The 16,323-nt window shown below is 37.7% G+C and overlaps 1 protein-coding gene across 1 annotated transcript in view; it reads right to left on the bottom strand.

Moving 5' to 3' along the window:
• PLPP1 (phospholipid phosphatase 1) overlaps positions 1 to 16,323 on the bottom strand; it is a 70,252-nt gene that overhangs the window by 15,142 nt on the left and 38,787 nt on the right. Inside the window, exon 5 of the mRNA XM_085297711.1 lies at positions 2,964 to 3,021. Coding sequence (XP_085153837.1) covers positions 2,964 to 3,021 — 58 coding nt within the window. The remainder of the gene's footprint in view (positions 1 to 2,963; positions 3,022 to 16,323) is intronic.

A 16,323-nucleotide genomic window follows, 5' to 3' on the forward strand; every position in this document is an offset into this window, starting at 1 on the left:
AGCAGAGACCTGAGGGTTACAACAGAAGGTGTCTTGCACCGGCTGGTGGTACCAGTGACCATGAAGTAATACACTTGGCTACACAGATCTGACCTAGACCTTCAGAACACACCCTGAAGTTAGTTTATTTCTCAGTTGCTTGTGATTTTATGAATGTTTTCTCTAGTGTCTGTAATTCTGTTCTGAATATCTACCACACCTGATTGATAAACTGATCTCCAATAAACCACTTACTGTTTAACAAGTGTGCTAAGAGAGCCAGAGAACTTTCATAGCCCTAGAGTTTAAGGCAGCTGAAGTCAAGTCATGTTGGAATTGCTACAGTCCTGAAGAGACACAGGGACAGTTTTTGTAGCAGTGTGCAAAGCCACAGCAAGTTTGATCACGTTGCTAAACTAGAACTGACACTAGCTCTGGCCTTACTAGCATTACAGGGAAACAGAGGATGGATTTGAGTCCCCCCCATCCCACTTCACAAAGAAGGTTGCAAAGGGTGAAGCACACATGTGCACGCACACACACAAATCAGATATATGCAGATATCTTGCCTATCTTGCCTTCCGCATTCTTTTTACATTGTACTTGATAAAATAATTACAAGTGATTTTCAAGCACAAATTTGCAAGTTACTGACATGATCACTGCTCACAAACTTCAGGAAAAAAAAAGAAATTCATGCTTATTATATATAGGGTTAGGTAGTAAACTTCATGTAAGTTTTCATGAATTAAAAATCAGATACAAATTTATTTTGACAAAGATGCATACTTTTTGCATCCTGAGTCTTCCTAATGCCTAATCTTCCATATTAAACATATGGATGCATACATGTGTATTATAATGTTAGCTCTGCTAGTTTCTAAAAATCCATAAACACTTCCCTATTTTTTTTTCATAATAAGCTAAACAATATTCAGGAACCAGACATGCTCCTTGCATGGATTCCAAACCATGCCACAGGCAACAACAGAAAGATTATTCAATGCATATGAAAAAGATACCATCTTAAAATAAAACAAATCCCTTGATTTTCTTCTTGCTAAAGACTGTGGGTTTTTTTCTTTTCAAAATCTTAGTAGGCTAAACAAGGTCTGAAGACCAAGCTGCTCAGTACAACTTCCATTAGCATATTCACACTGAAACTAAAGCTAATCTCAGCATTATAGCAGGCAACTGAGGGCAGAAGGAAGGATTTTAGGTAACAGAGATAAGGTCTGCAGAGAGAACTCCTTTCTCCTCAGCCTATACCTGGCTGAGAAGCCCTCCTGGCCACAACCACCCCCCCCCCGCCTTGACTGCCAAAACAGTAGGCAGGATCTCTCACTACATATACGTGTGACACAGATAAAAGTTCCAGTCACTTTTCCAACTCCTCCTCTCAGCTCATCAACATCGTCTGGGTAAACAGATTCAAATCCCTGCCAGGTGACTAATCTAGGCAGTATAAGGGATAGTTATACATCTAGTAAGTTCTATCTCCTTTTTTAAAAAATCTTTTATTTAAGCCTCAGAGGTGGCAGAATCATTCTTGCATTGCTCTAACCTATGCAGAGAGAAATCAGATTAAAATGATATGATTAAGTAGAATGGTGCAAATCAGTATCAGGTGGCTACCTAATAGTAACTGCTCCACAGTACTATGGAAACAGGGATTTCAATCCGTGAGACGTAACTACAGAAAACAAGTGAACCTATAACTTCGAAGACTGTCAATAATAAGCAAGTCAGTTATTTTTTTTTTCAAACAGCTGACAAGTGAGGGAATTGGTATATTATTGTTAAAACAAGAACATAATACAATTACTAACCCTTCAGATTTACAGTAGAAGACAACAGGTAAGTGAGAAGGGAACTAAACAGATTTAGCTATAAGCAATTTGTGCCCATCACTGTAGTTCATGGGCAGTGTTCACTGAACACTGAGCTTTTCAAAAAGCTCAGCTTTTTTTTTTTTTTTTTGGGGGGGGTTTTTGTTGCAACAAGAACCGCCCCCATCACCCCACAAAACCCAAGTTTAAAAATTTATGCCATACTAAAAAGCACATTGTCTTTTTTTTTTTTTTTTAATTTTTTGAATCTCTTCATCTGCTGTGGATGTTATGCCAAAAGAGAAATAGGATGAAAAATGCAGTCAAGATAGAAATGTGATTTGAGTGCAAGCTCTCTGGAAACTCTAGCAAATTACACCCAGGACAAAAGCTTAATTTCAAAACTGCGTAACAACAAAATTGCAGAACAAATTTGTTTAATGCTTTCTGTTTTACACATTAGCAGGGAGAGCGTAACCAAATCAATCCTTCAGTGTTAAAAAAATTACTCTAAGAGTGGAGATAATTGGCCCAAGATGACTTAACAATTCAGATTGCTTAAATTAGAGCCTGATACATTTTATTCAAATCCTCATAGGTTAATTATTGGGAAAAATGATCTTCTCACTTCAGTTACCTCTGCAGACTGATTCCCCTCCCCACCCCAAAACAGGAGTCAATTAAGAGCAGTTTAAAACTAAAACTGATCTGCTGTTTTCTTCTTACAGGACCACCTATGTAGGGATAGGGTTTAAATTTAGTTTCTTTATAGGCTTTGCACATTTCATTAAGTCAAACATAGCGTATTACACATTTTTATATAGCTTGCAATACTTTCAATATACCAAATTTCAATAGCAGCATATTTTGCAAACCCACTGTCACCAGGTTCAATTGAAGCAAGACACAGAAGCCAACTACCATATTAAATGTTTCTGGGCTTACTGAACAAATTCTGCCACTTCTCAGTATCAGTGCCTTCCCTAACAGCTCCTAATGAGCAGTCTTTTGTAGGATGCCTGTCTCAGAGATAACTGGGCTGAAGTAGTGTCCCTTGCACAAAACAGCCCAAGAAACTGCTGATGTAACCTGTATTTCAATTTTGCACTAGATAACAGATACTCATTGCCAAGCAAATAGAAAGAACATACTTACTGCTAGGAACAGCATGCAGTACATGGAGAATGATGAATGGCCAGAGTAAAATGATAGTCTGGAAGAGAAGAAAGCAGACATTTCATTCCGTTTCCCCTGCAACGGTCCACAGTCTAGAGTGAGATTAAGTTACCTTTTGGCAAAATGTAAACATCACCATTTTTTTTCTTCAAGGAGACTATCTTAGGCAGGAATCATCGCTTGCATCTAACAACATGTTTTGACAAACAGCGTAGATCTCAATTCAGCAGCTATCCAAGTTTATTAAACTTGAATTGATCCCAACACCAAGCAGCAACCATAAATCTCTTGTTTAAAGTTTGAACACCAAGTGAACACTTCCTGAAAATAAGTAATCAGGAGTCCTTTAAAGCAGTATATTTATTTTGTCTTCCTGATGATTATGAAAAAAATGTAAATATTAACAAAAAGCTTTTATCTGAAAATGAACATTAATAGCCCCAAAACAATTACTGTTGTACATGGTCTCAATCAAGAGGCAGTAATTAACTACACTTAATCATATTTAGATGTTCATACCACATGTGTTTATTAAATGCACTGGCTCATACAGCTGATGAAGGTGGATCACTGAAGGGTAGAGGGGAAAAAGGCAGGAAGAGGTTTATCCTTTTGAAGCCAGTTCAAACACAAAAGATAACATCTAATCTAACATCCGTAGAAAAATGAAATATCCAAGTATGAATCCAAGAGTGGCAACATTGCCTTCAACTTTTAAAGGCTTCTAGGAGGTCCATACTGCAGCAAACTAACAATTGATGCTGACAATCTTCAAGACCCCTGAGAGTACTCTAAGAGTTCCTCCTATACATAGGGTTTCTGAAACTGAGTAATGAAAGAATTTTGATGGAGGCTCCCAAGTTTGAGGTAAGGTATGCATAAAACAAATCACATTCATTTTTTTTTTTTTTAAACAGGAAGAGATAGCAAAAAAATATGTTTGACAGAATCTGAAGTGGAGAGATGAAAAAACTAAACTACATATGCTATTTAATGGACTGTCATTTGTATCTGTGTTGGCTAATTCACAGGTTATGAATAAGATGTAAACAAAGTTATTCATCTTCACCAGGCTTCAGTGTGATATAACTATGAAACACAGCATTCTTCATTTAAGAGAGGACATACACAAAGACAACTTAAGAGTACTGCAGCTCTCCAGCTACTGCTCTCTGCCAGATCCATAAGGTAGTACACTGGGTTCATATTTCAGTACCTTGGCCAGGTAGAGAACCTGAATCAAGAGTCAGTGGAAACATTTTTACTCTTTGGACCAGGACTAATGAAGGCAGTTCTCCAACATGCAGTAAAATAGGATTCATGACTCACTGTTCAAACATCATAAATAGGGCCATAAACAATCCTGTGCACAAGTGATAAACTACAAATCTTTTTGCAATCGCTGTCATACACAAAGTCAAGAAATCCTAYGTCATACACTGGAAAGAAATCACTCGCATTAAGTTTCCTCTGCAGGTTTTAGAGCTCCTGGTTTACATTTGATTCAAAGCCTTGTCAATAGCTCTTAGTTTGAGAGATACTAAATAAGCAGTCTGAGAAGATGTTTGCATATGTAGCTGTCACAGATACCTTTTCAATCCCGTTCTTAAACGGAAAAACGGCATCAGTGTTATTTTCAGACGTTAGCAATGAGCAAAACTGTCATCTTAATGTTTCTGAATGTTAAACTAGACAGTCCTTCTCTTCAGCACTGCTTAATCTCTTCTCCAGTCAAAATCTCTGGATAAAAGCCCATTACAAAAGCTAATAAAATAGGAATTGCAAAAAGCTCTTTCACACATGCATGTCCTCTGAGCCACAAAAGCAAAGTAAGCTGTTCTATGAAGCAAAATATAGAATAACTAATTCCTGGCTCCTATCCTCTTCCAATATTTTATCCATTGACTTTGGGTCTATTACTATTGTCCATAAAGCAAAGTTTCTTGCAATTCCTGAAGGCAACATGTTGTCAAATGAAGAAACCCAAATGGCTAATAATTGAGAAGGGGAATAAAGATCCTTAAGTCTTCTTTGGAATTCCTGTACCATTTTATAGTTCTTGCTGCCATTATTGATTTCAGGCTTACATCACCCCAATAACACATTAAGAATGCCTTGTTCCAAGTTTAAGATTACATGTTTATGCCTGATCAGACATTTAATGCATTTAAATATGCTCTTCATAATTGAAATTTTTTTTGCTTGGCACAAAATATTGCCAGAAATACAACTGGGACAAAGCATGCATCCAACTTGCTCATTGTGCAATCCCAATGTAATTTCTTTGGCAACATCACTGTATCCCAGCTTCTAAACAAAAAGCATACTTAAAGTAAGTCTTAGACTTGAAAATTTTTCCGCTGTTTCAAGTAAGATGTTTACTGACTATTCCTCAGCATGCAAACAACCTTCTTCCCAAAACCAGCAGAACATCCTGTCTATCAAACTAGCCAAGTGGCTGTACAGTGTACAGAGCCACCACTCTGAGCGCTGGCTTGCCATGAGCCAGCAATTTCAAAACACAGTATTTACTAATCTCAAAACCACAGAAGTATTAGAACAAAGTATATAAATAAAATGCYACAAACAACTCCAACCTTGTATTTTGCTAGTGACGGAAAGAGCAAGCAATCTCAGTAAGAATTGGTTTCATGACCTGTGTTGTTTAAACAAACATTAGAACAGCACCCAGCAAAACTAATATCATAAAACAAAACTGGAAAGTACAGTCTCTCATTTTTGTTGTTTTTGTAATGGTAAAGACTGACATCAAAGAATAGATTTCCCAAGGTCCATGACTTTAATCCATGACTATCTACCTCAATGTATCACTTCAGATGAGAGTTGTAAGGTTTCATTAAACAGGAAAGAGCATAGCTTTAATTATTTCCACTTATCCCACATATTACTACTGAATTAAAGAAAGCCTTAAAAAACTAACACCAAATCAAATCATACCATCACTTTCTGGTGTGGAAAGAAAAAAAAAATACCCACACACCCACAATTACAGTTAACCACTACAGTCTGTTTTAAGTTTGCATTTTTAGAGTACTTCAAAAAGCAACTGAAGCATGAACAATCCCTGCAAAGAAATAATTGAGGTGGATACCAAACCATTCAGTACTTCTAACCAGGCTTTCTAATTATCAACATCCAAGTATATGGAGGATTGCTTCTTAGGACTTGGTATGTATAACCAGGTCATTTCCTTCTGTTCCATTTCATTCACATGAGGCAATTTAGTCTACAGAGTAGAACCTGGGTGACAAAAGGCAGTGTTTCTTGAACGACGTAAACCAGACAATAAATCTTGCAGTATACAAACCAGACTGTGTAGTCTCTATTCAAGCTTTTTCAAGGAAATACAGTAAAGCTGGGGGGGAAGAGACTTTCCTAGCAAGGCCGTAGGTTGACTGTATTATTTCATGGAGCTGTACAGTGGCATATCCATAATTCTACTTAGCTTTTTACAGTGTTCACAGCAGTATAAAATGGCAAGGGATAAGTCTTCCCAAAAGACATCAAAATGATTCAGACAGCAAAAAGCATTCACAACTCTTTCCAAATACAAAAGTTTATATTTTGAYGTCTTTTGGCACCTATATAGTCTATATATTGCCAGTTTTAAATAGAAAGAGACTTTCTATTCTCAGGGCTCCCAGATCAGGCTATAAAAGATTTTTTTTTTAAAAAAAGTTATCATTGGGAAAGCTAACTGCTGTGAAAGCACTGGTTCCACAAATAGAGTAATTTATTAATTACAAACCTGCACATGGGTTAGTAGAAAAAGGAGCATAGCACACAACACAAAAGGAACATTTGTCTTGCACTCTTCACTTACAAGAAGCAGCATGTTTTACTAAGTTTTGCTTGTCAGTGTTTTGAAGTGAATTATTAAGCAAATTTATTAAAAATTCAAAATACATCCTGCATTTGTAGTTCAGTAAACCAACTGACCCCACATCTCCATACAGCTTGTCTGCAAGAACAACTGAATGCGCAGAAACATTTAAGGAAAGTGCACTCCTCTGCAAGAGTCTGATGGGAAAATGAATAGCCTTAGTGAAACAAGAGACTAGGAAAAAGCTAAAAAATATACAGCATGGTGAGAAATCAAGAGACTGTATTAGAAGTTATACTAGAATGGGATATATCAAGAGAACACCTATTTTGTGGTGCCATGGTAAGTCTGGTAGAGACTAAATGGTAAGGGAACCTTYGTAATACAGGAAGAACTGAATTATGGAATAATCCCTCAGAGAAAAAGAGAAGGAGGTCCAGCAAACATTGTGGACACTCCTATTTCAGCAACAAACAAGCAAGCAAACAAAAAAMCACACACCCCCACACTGGATTAGCCAGCTAGTCTCTCCTGTCCTCAGGTCCTTGGGAGTCAAGTCTGACTCAAAGCTTTAACTGACGCTTGCATTACACATTCCATTAACCTGGAGACGAATTAGCCTCAAAGAACTGCAATGAAGCACATTTGTTTCAAGTAAATGAAACTCTACAAACTTTAGGGAAATATTCCTAGCATTTTAATGTAATGAAGATTTAATTTAACAAGGTACAAGTCCCCCACACAAATTGATCCTTAAAAACAACTACCTCCGCATTCGGATTCCCCCCCAGCATCTGCTCTCCACTAAGGTGTTATGGACTCGTATAACTAGAGATCCCAAGAACACCAGTGCAGGTTAAAGGTTTATACGGTACTGTGAACTGAGGCACTTCTGCCATTATTGCTAAGACATGTTTAAATAAATGCATAAGCAAGTCATCTATTTAACGATATTAGCAACTACTTAGAATTCCAAAATCCATTTTCAAATAATAGTATTATTGTGCCTTCTCTCCCTCTCAGTAGTTMAATCCATACTTAAGATGAAGGCCTTTCACTTACAGAAGAGAAAACCGGCAGACTTTACAATTCAGTAATTCTTAGCAGTTTTACTGACAGTATTTTCTCAGCAAGACTTTTAATAAGTGCTTTGTACAATTCCCTAGTCACACTTCAGGTGGGAGGTGGAGCTACTCAGCTCAGCTCACTTTAAGTAGCAGCAGATAAAAAGGAAGCTTAGCCATTTTTGACACTTCATGTTTCATGAGAGCATGTCTAGCTTTTTGAAGATGGGCTACAAAGAAAAAAATGCAGTTACTTGTCTAACTATGTTCCTATTTTATGCAAATTAAATCATTCCCCATTTAATCCACTGACATAACCAGATCTGGCAGATTCTGTTAAGCAGCAGGTAGTCTAGTTTCTAAATACCTTTTCCCCCTTCATCCTTCCAAAACAAGCCCTGCAGATAGTCCAAGAAGCAGGGGCAGAAAGTAACCTTTTCCTAAACGCAGGATGAAACATTAAGTGGTTTAATTTGACTATGTGTACTAATCTCTGCAAAACTGCAGAGATTAACAAACTTCTAGTGGCTTCTCTGGGACCTGAAGAGGTGAACATCAAAACATATACAAGCATACAGATATCATGTAAAATAAGTTATTTTTACAGGAATATTGCACACTGATGAAACAATCTAATTCAGCAATAGCTAACTAGCTATTCTGCATCTGTCAGTGTGCATACCAGCAGCTAATAAGAGAAATAAACTTTACTGGAAGATAATCCATAAGGAGGAAAAAAAAAATAAAAACACACACACACACACACCTCACTCCCCTTTATCCTTTCCTTTCAAAGGAGCAAGGGCTAACCTGTGTCTTGGACGTGAGAATATTCTTTCCTCAAAATTCAACCGGGGAGCAAGAAGTTATGTAGTTCTAAAATTCTTATCATGTACATAAACATGTACTAACATTTCTAGTTAGCCTCCTCCAAAAAAACAAAACAAAAAAGAAAAAACAAAAAACAGGACCTTATTTGCTTCTTCTGTAGCAATTCTCTCAGGAAAATTCAAGAGTGTGAGAATAGTAGAAGAGGGGAGGAAGAAAACTCAAACCAGTATTTCTAAAGACTAATGTTTTGCTCTCGTGCTTCAGATTAGATGCTTCTGTTCAATTAGCCATGTCTGCACAGGTTATCCACATAATACTTTCTGACTCACAGGAATGTTATTATTATTTTACATAAACAGAATGAGAACAAGGGCAATCCCGGTCAAATCACAGGTTGGCTTATCACTCAGTTTTTAAACAAACTRCTTTGGGCCCCAAGCACCTGGTAAGAGTCAGACAAAACCCCAACACATTTCCATAATCTTGAGAAACCTTGTGTGTAGGGGGGGAAGGAAGCGAGCGTTGCACAGGGAAAGCATGTCAGCATTCAAGGGAACTCAGTCTCCATAAGCACAGTTTCAGTAATATGCAGTTACATACAGGCTTAAAGTTCTATCTGAATACAATTTTCTCCTCTACTGACCTGGACAGGAAACTTCTCATTCTTGGTAGAATTGCATGGACTTGTAGAGATGCACCCACCTGCTCCATTAGCCACAGCTAAACTCCAAATAATTTGTGTGGCTTACTTTTAAGTGGCAAGTTCTGAGTGCCAATGACCTTAGTGTGATAAGCTTACAATCCAGTAGGTACAAAACCTTTAAGCATATATTTTTCGGGCTGACATTTGCCTACATTTCTGAACTTAGAAATGCACTTAAGAAGCCAATTCAGTGGCTCTGAAAATGCAGTACTGTAGCTTATACAACAGGACCAACAGGTAAGAAGTGCAACATAATACCCTTTAAAGTTGTAATACAGGGTATTATACCTATGCAGTGATGCACTCGAACTGTATCCACAGTCCAAAACATAAGAGGTAAAGAGGGTTGAAAGTATAACTTTTTCAAAAAACTGTTCACCCTGAAGTTACTTTCAGTCATGATGAATGAAAATGAATGCTATCCATCACCACAGGAAAGGGCCAAGTCACATTATGCCAAAGTAGAGCTAAGATTAGAAACTTGATCCAGATTGCAAAATTTCATCTCAGTTGGTTACAGCTTATTCATCTTCCAGACTCAGTTCTCCTTACTGTCACTTAGTTTCTACTGTGTGGCAGCTTTTTCACATTTCTGGATGATGCAATGGAGCTGCATTTATCTAACCTAGCTTAGAAGTTTCTGAAGTTCAAATATTTAAAGATAAGCTCATTTGCTACCATTCTTGACCTTTTTCCTTCCACATAAACCTCCAGCAAGTATTTAGCCTGGGATCCCTGCCTTGAAGGATTGATTTGCCAGAGTAGTGGATAATTTGATTAGGACTGGAAGTGTTTCAAATCAGACCTTGAATAACAATAATGGAACAGGAGCAGAAAGTATTTTTAAGGAAGAAGTTGCAATACTCAAGTACACACATGCCTTTCCATTCATTCCTCCAACTGCTTCAGTATCTAAGCTTCTAGTGAACTTTTTGGCATATATGTTTTCAAGAGCAAAAACAACCAAATTACCTTGAAAACTTTTTTGAAAAGTTTGAGTATTGCAGAACACCTTAGGTTAGAGTTCACAAAATAATCAGAATGCTGTAAACACAGCATTTTTCCCTTAGCAAACAGGTAGTTACAGTCTGTAGAAATTCTAGAAACATTTCTGATTCATGATGCTATTAGAAACTGCCAGATTAGATAAGTAAACTTTTTAGTTATGCTTCAATGATAAATGCAGTTTGATCTCTGATGAAGCTTTTGGACAAAGTGTTAAAATAAAGGCTGTATGAAATATTTTTGTATTAAGTTATTTTGATATAAAAGAGTGTTTTGTCTTAAGTAATATGAGAGGAGRAGAAATTTAAATTGAGATATATTGTTTAATTTGAAGCAGAAACCCACAGTCTTTTCAGTTATGTTAAAGAATCCAAAGCAGACCATTTCCAAAGGCTATATAATGAAAAAGCAGAGGGAAAAACCTAATATATTAAAATGCAAGTGAGTAATGTATTACCCCCCACCCCCTTTTCTTTAAGGTTAGTTTTAAAAGGTGTTTTTAGTATGTAGTAGAAAAGAAAACTGATTTCAGGAGTTTACGTAAAGTTCAAAACAGAGGCAGGTTAGCCCCACGCCAGCTGTCTGACACAGGTGGATAGTTACTGGAAACTGTTCCGAGTGATTTAACTTTATCCACTAACATACATGTGCAGCATCCGTGAAAGTGCTTAAACAGCCAGCTCTAAACAAAGATGAAATACAATTCCTGGCAAAYGATTAGTAAACACCAACACCTTGGCAATTGTGTTGAAATAAGTTATCAAGGTCAGAACAGTCAGCTGTAATTTCCTAAAGGCTTCTTTGAACATTACATTTTGAGTTTGAAGTAGCAAACTATACACAACTTGTTTCAAGTGCAGTCAGTGAAGAAGCAATATATCAACCTAAGTAGGAAAAAAACAGTATTTTTCTAATAGCCATCAAGAGGTGTGATATAAGTCTGCATATTAGCACAACAACCATTATTATAAATAGGAACTTTATCACCTTTTTGTCCTGTATTACAAATGGAATAGAATGTGAGAATGAAATTAAGAGACCACCTTCAACTATCCAATATTAAACTAAACTTCACAGAAAGCATCTCTCACACAAATATCCCTGCTAGCATCAYTGGTCTTCTTTAGAGTAAGAAGTTGCAGATGGTGCATTTGAGTGCCTCTTAAGTAGCCAGATTTGTACAACATGCCTTAGTACTTACCACCTTAGCATCAAAGGTTCTAGTTGTGCATATGTGCTCAGCAAGCAGAGGAATACACCAGAAGGGACAACTTCTTGAATGTCCCTAGCTAACAGGTCTTAAAGGTACCTTCAAACCCAGGACTCAAGGGAGTTCAAGTTCAGCCCCATCACCCTACCTGGGCATCATTTTTTAGGACTTCACTAAAAAAGAAAAAAAAAAATCTATATAAAGAGAAGTGAGTGATTACAGCAGTATTGGGACAAGCCTGCACTATACAGCTAAAAATATAAATAGCTAATCCAAAAAACTTGTAATAAACTAAGGAAACAGGAGCAGGTAGATTAAGCGCCCTTTAGCACACACCCAGGACTATTACACCTTCTTAAGAAGGTGTGTTAATAGAAACTAGTTTATCTAGTGTTAAAGCAATAGGACAGATTAGAGGACTGTACTGTATAAACAAACTTAGCAGGACTAGAAGTGGGCAATAGCTGCCTAAATGAACATGCTGCTGTCTAGTTCAGTCTTCTAAATCAGTGCCACTGCTCTCTTCACCCTCCTTTATATGCACCTGTCCTTTTAAGCAACAGCATGGAAGAATAAACTTAAAAATCTGTTCAAAATTTTCTTAAACTAAAGCAAGTTCAAAGACAGTGTGCTCATAAGATACCTTCAGATACAAAAGGAAACAAGTCTTGAGTCTCAGAAGCTTCCTTTTAAACTAGAATATAATTTAATATAATAGAAGTATGGCAACCACTTTGTGCAATATCAGTAAATGTTTAAATACAAGCAAAGAGGGACAAGCAATACCAGTTTCCCTGGGTCCTCCCTCTTGCCCTTTTTGAAAGCCAAAAAAAGAAAACTCACTCCAGTCTTCAAAAAGGACAAAGAGGGAGGATCCAGGGAACTACAGACCAGTCAGCCACATCTCCATCTCTGGAAAGGTAATGGAGCAGATAATCTGGATACCGTTTCCAAGCACATGAAGGACAAAAAGGTGAGCAGGAGTGGTCCATGGATTCACAATGGGAAAATCGTGCTTAACCAGCCTTATAGCCTTCTGTGAGAGAATGACTGTCTGGGTAGAAGGGAGAGCAGTGGATGTTGTCCATCTCCCTTTACTCTAGTCAGGCTTTCCACACGGTCTCCCATAACATCCCCATAGACAAGTTGAAGAAGTACCATCTAGATGAGCAGACTGCAAGGTAGATTGAATTGTCTGAATCGCCAAGCTCAGAGGGTTATGATCTGTGGTGCAAAGTCTAATTGGAGGCTTGTAGCTAGTGGCATACTCCAGAAGTCAATACTGTGTCAAACCTCATGCACCTTACTCACAAATCGGATGATGGGACAGAGTGCACCCTCAGCAAGTTTGCTAATAATACAAAATTGGGAAGAATGGCTGATACATCTTATCCATGCATTTAAATATCTGAAGGGCAGGTATAAAGAGGATGGGGGCCAGATTCTTTCCAGCAGTGCCCAGCAATAGGMTGAGCAGCAACAGACACCAAATGAAACAAAGTTCCATCTGAACACAAGGAAAAGCTCTTACTGTGAGGGTAACTGAGCACTGGAACAGGTTATCCAGAAAGGCTGCAGAGTCTCAATTCTTGGAGACACTGAAAAGCCTTCTGTACAGGGCAACCTACTCTAAGTGACCCTGCTTGAGCAGGGGGATTGAACTAGATCATATCCAGAAGTCCCTTCCAGCCTTAATCATCCTGTGATTCTGTGAACTCCAAGACTCCACTAGTTAGACTGGGTACCTTCAGCACTGAAATGTAGATTCAAATTTCTATGCAGCCAGGAGACACAGGAACCTAGATCTCATACCAAGACCAAAAGTTTAGTAATCCTATGGTTAAGGCACAGGATCAMCTACACTTCCTCCTTCCTAGCTTTATAAATTAAAAAGTAATCAAGATTAACCAAAACTCCCAAGCTGTTCCACTCAGCTTTAAGTTTGGTGAGTATTTTTTAAGTCAGTCTCAAACAAGAAAATTCACACACAAGTGTGTGCGTGCATGTTTTATTCAGTGTCACACATTCCACCTCCCACTTTACCATGAAAATTAGAAGCATTCAAGACAAATAGAGTTGTTCACAATCAAGAGATAATAAAGTCTCCTTTAAACAACTGGAAGAAGCCTCCCAACTGCCAGTTCTGCTTCTCAAGGGAGGCTTTCACTGCCTCAAAGTCTGCTGGAAGGGCGACACAGCACAGTGCAAGCAATTCAGTAGATCTTTGACACAGCTGCTGGAGAAGCCAAATAGGAAAGACACTCTGCTAGATCTATTATTGATGAATAAGGAATAACTAGTTGGAGACACAGTAGCAGCCGCCACCTTGTTTGTAGTAATCACGAGACAAAAGAATTTCAGAGACAACCTCTTCAGAGTACAATAATACTACACCCTGTTGTGGAAGATGACAAATAACAACAACAAGAGGTCATCTTCCAGCAAGAAGCAACTGACTGAGTACAAGCACAAAACTGTGTGAGGGGTCTGACAGAGCACTGGCACAGGTTGCCAAGTCTTCTTCTCTGGAGATCTTCAAGGCCTGCCTGGATGCAACCCTGTCTAACATGCTCTAGGTGACCCTGCTTGAGCAGGGGGGTTGGACTAGATGATCTCCAGAGGTCCCTTCCAACCTTACTGATTCTGTGATTCTAGGTGGAAACAGGGATAGCCTACCACAAACAAATATCCAAGCATTATCCAGGCATGCAGAGAAGGAATTGTGAAAGCCAGAGCTAAAGTTGGTGAGGAATGCAAAGGGCAACACAAAGAATTTCAATCAGTATGTCAGTAAAACATGACAGAGAATAGTACTTCCTCCTGTAACACCCTGGAATCCAAAATGGCAAAGTATAGGTTGGACAAACAGACTACAATGTGATAAACAGACTATAATTAGGATCAAAAAATATGGATCAACAGTTCAAAGCTAAGCTGGCATTCTTCAGCGGTGAAAGCTAGGACTAGTATCATTTAGTGTCTTCATGTTGGACACAAATATTCCACTGCTGTCTGTGGAATCCCCATCCCAGGAGCTCTTCAAAGTCTGATAGATCAAGCTGCACAAGGATATCCAAGCTGAAGTTATTTATGCTTTAAACTGAAATTTGGACTAGATAATCTCCAGAAGTTCCATGTATATACACATGACTCTCTATATGCTTCCTACACATCCAGTCACGCATCAGAAGTGTTTAAACTATTCTCACCAGCTATTGCAATAAAGTTCCCTCACTCTCCAAGTTTGTGTGGACATTAAAAGACTTAGATGAGGGGAAGAGGTTAGCCAGGGGAGAGAGAAAAAAAAAAGAGCAGTAAAAAATGTTCAGTGAGAAGTTCAGAAGACAAAGAATCATAAGTTTAAGACAGTTCTCTGAACTGTATTCAGAAGAGTAGAAAACAGCTATAAGAACTCAGCATTTTTTTTCCCCTTGACTGTTTTAATATTATTTTGTGAAATTAGGAAAAATATAATTTTTACTATCATCTGTAGTTAACACAATCATACTGAAATACAGCATTACAAATACAGGATTATGTTAACCTCAGACTCAATTCAGATAATCCAAAACTGAGAAGTAACTAGCTTAGTCTTTGAAGTAAGTAGTAATTGGGGTCAGTCAATTCAGTGAATAAAAGCCTAAATCATGATCACTATAGTACAGCTGATCAGGTACTGTAAACACAGAAGTAAATCAAAACTTAGAACACAGACTTTTGCCTTTGAAGATTATAAAGAATTCAGCACAGCATTAGCAACACTTGTGCTTCATACTCCTTAACAAGTTTTGATGTTACAACCCTACTTTTAAGTGCTTCTCTCCTGTATTACTGCAGGAAATAATTCTAATACAGGAGAGGGTTTCAGGAAAGAATGYATACTTCAAAGAACTTAAAAGTTGTAGGGATGCATCATTTGCACCAGCAGTAACTAAAGCTTGCAGCCATTTCCTCCCTAACGTATTTTTGTCCATATAAAGCAGTTATATAAAGCCAGTTATTATTCAGAAGAAACTGAATAATCATACTGTGTACCTTGTGCTACAGTGTTTATTCTTAACATTTCCTGGAATAAAAAAAAAGAGAAAGTTTAAATAGCATCACACTCAGTATACCTGACCTTTACACAAAGCTTTAATGCCCTGTTTGCATTGCCAAGTTAGTAACATATGATACACAAAACCAGTAGCATAATCCTGAATTAAATTCTAAAAATATAAGCTATATATAGTATCTACTACATTGTTTTAGAGTTAAAAAAAAACTCAAGTATTCTTTTGATTACACTTAACATTTCAATACCAGAAGTCTGTTCTCTTTTAGTTTCACTTGCTTACAGAAAGAATACTTAAGACCCAATAGAAAGAAAAACAAAACAAAACAAAAACACCCCCCAAAAACTTATTGCCATTACTAAGTTCCCATCTTCCTCCAAAAGTACTATCAGACCCTATATTTAAGCCACATTTATTCTGTTTGAGATTAGACTTCAGGTGCAATAAAGTATTCCTGTTCTTAGCCTAAGATAATACTCAAAGTTTACACACACAGGAGCCTGACCTTACTTTCCAGGTTCAGCTGGTCAGTCTGGCCTCCTTAAACATGTCTGCTGGATTCCAGATCCTGCCACCTCCAAGTTACCAATGTTCTTCTGGACAGAGGAGACCGAGGCAGAACTCGCA

Source organism: Rhea americana, unplaced genomic scaffold, assembly GCF_003343005.1.
Source record: "Rhea americana isolate MKP2758 unplaced genomic scaffold, rheAme1 scaffold_13, whole genome shotgun sequence".
Taxonomy (NCBI): domain Eukaryota; kingdom Metazoa; phylum Chordata; class Aves; order Rheiformes; family Rheidae; genus Rhea; species Rhea americana.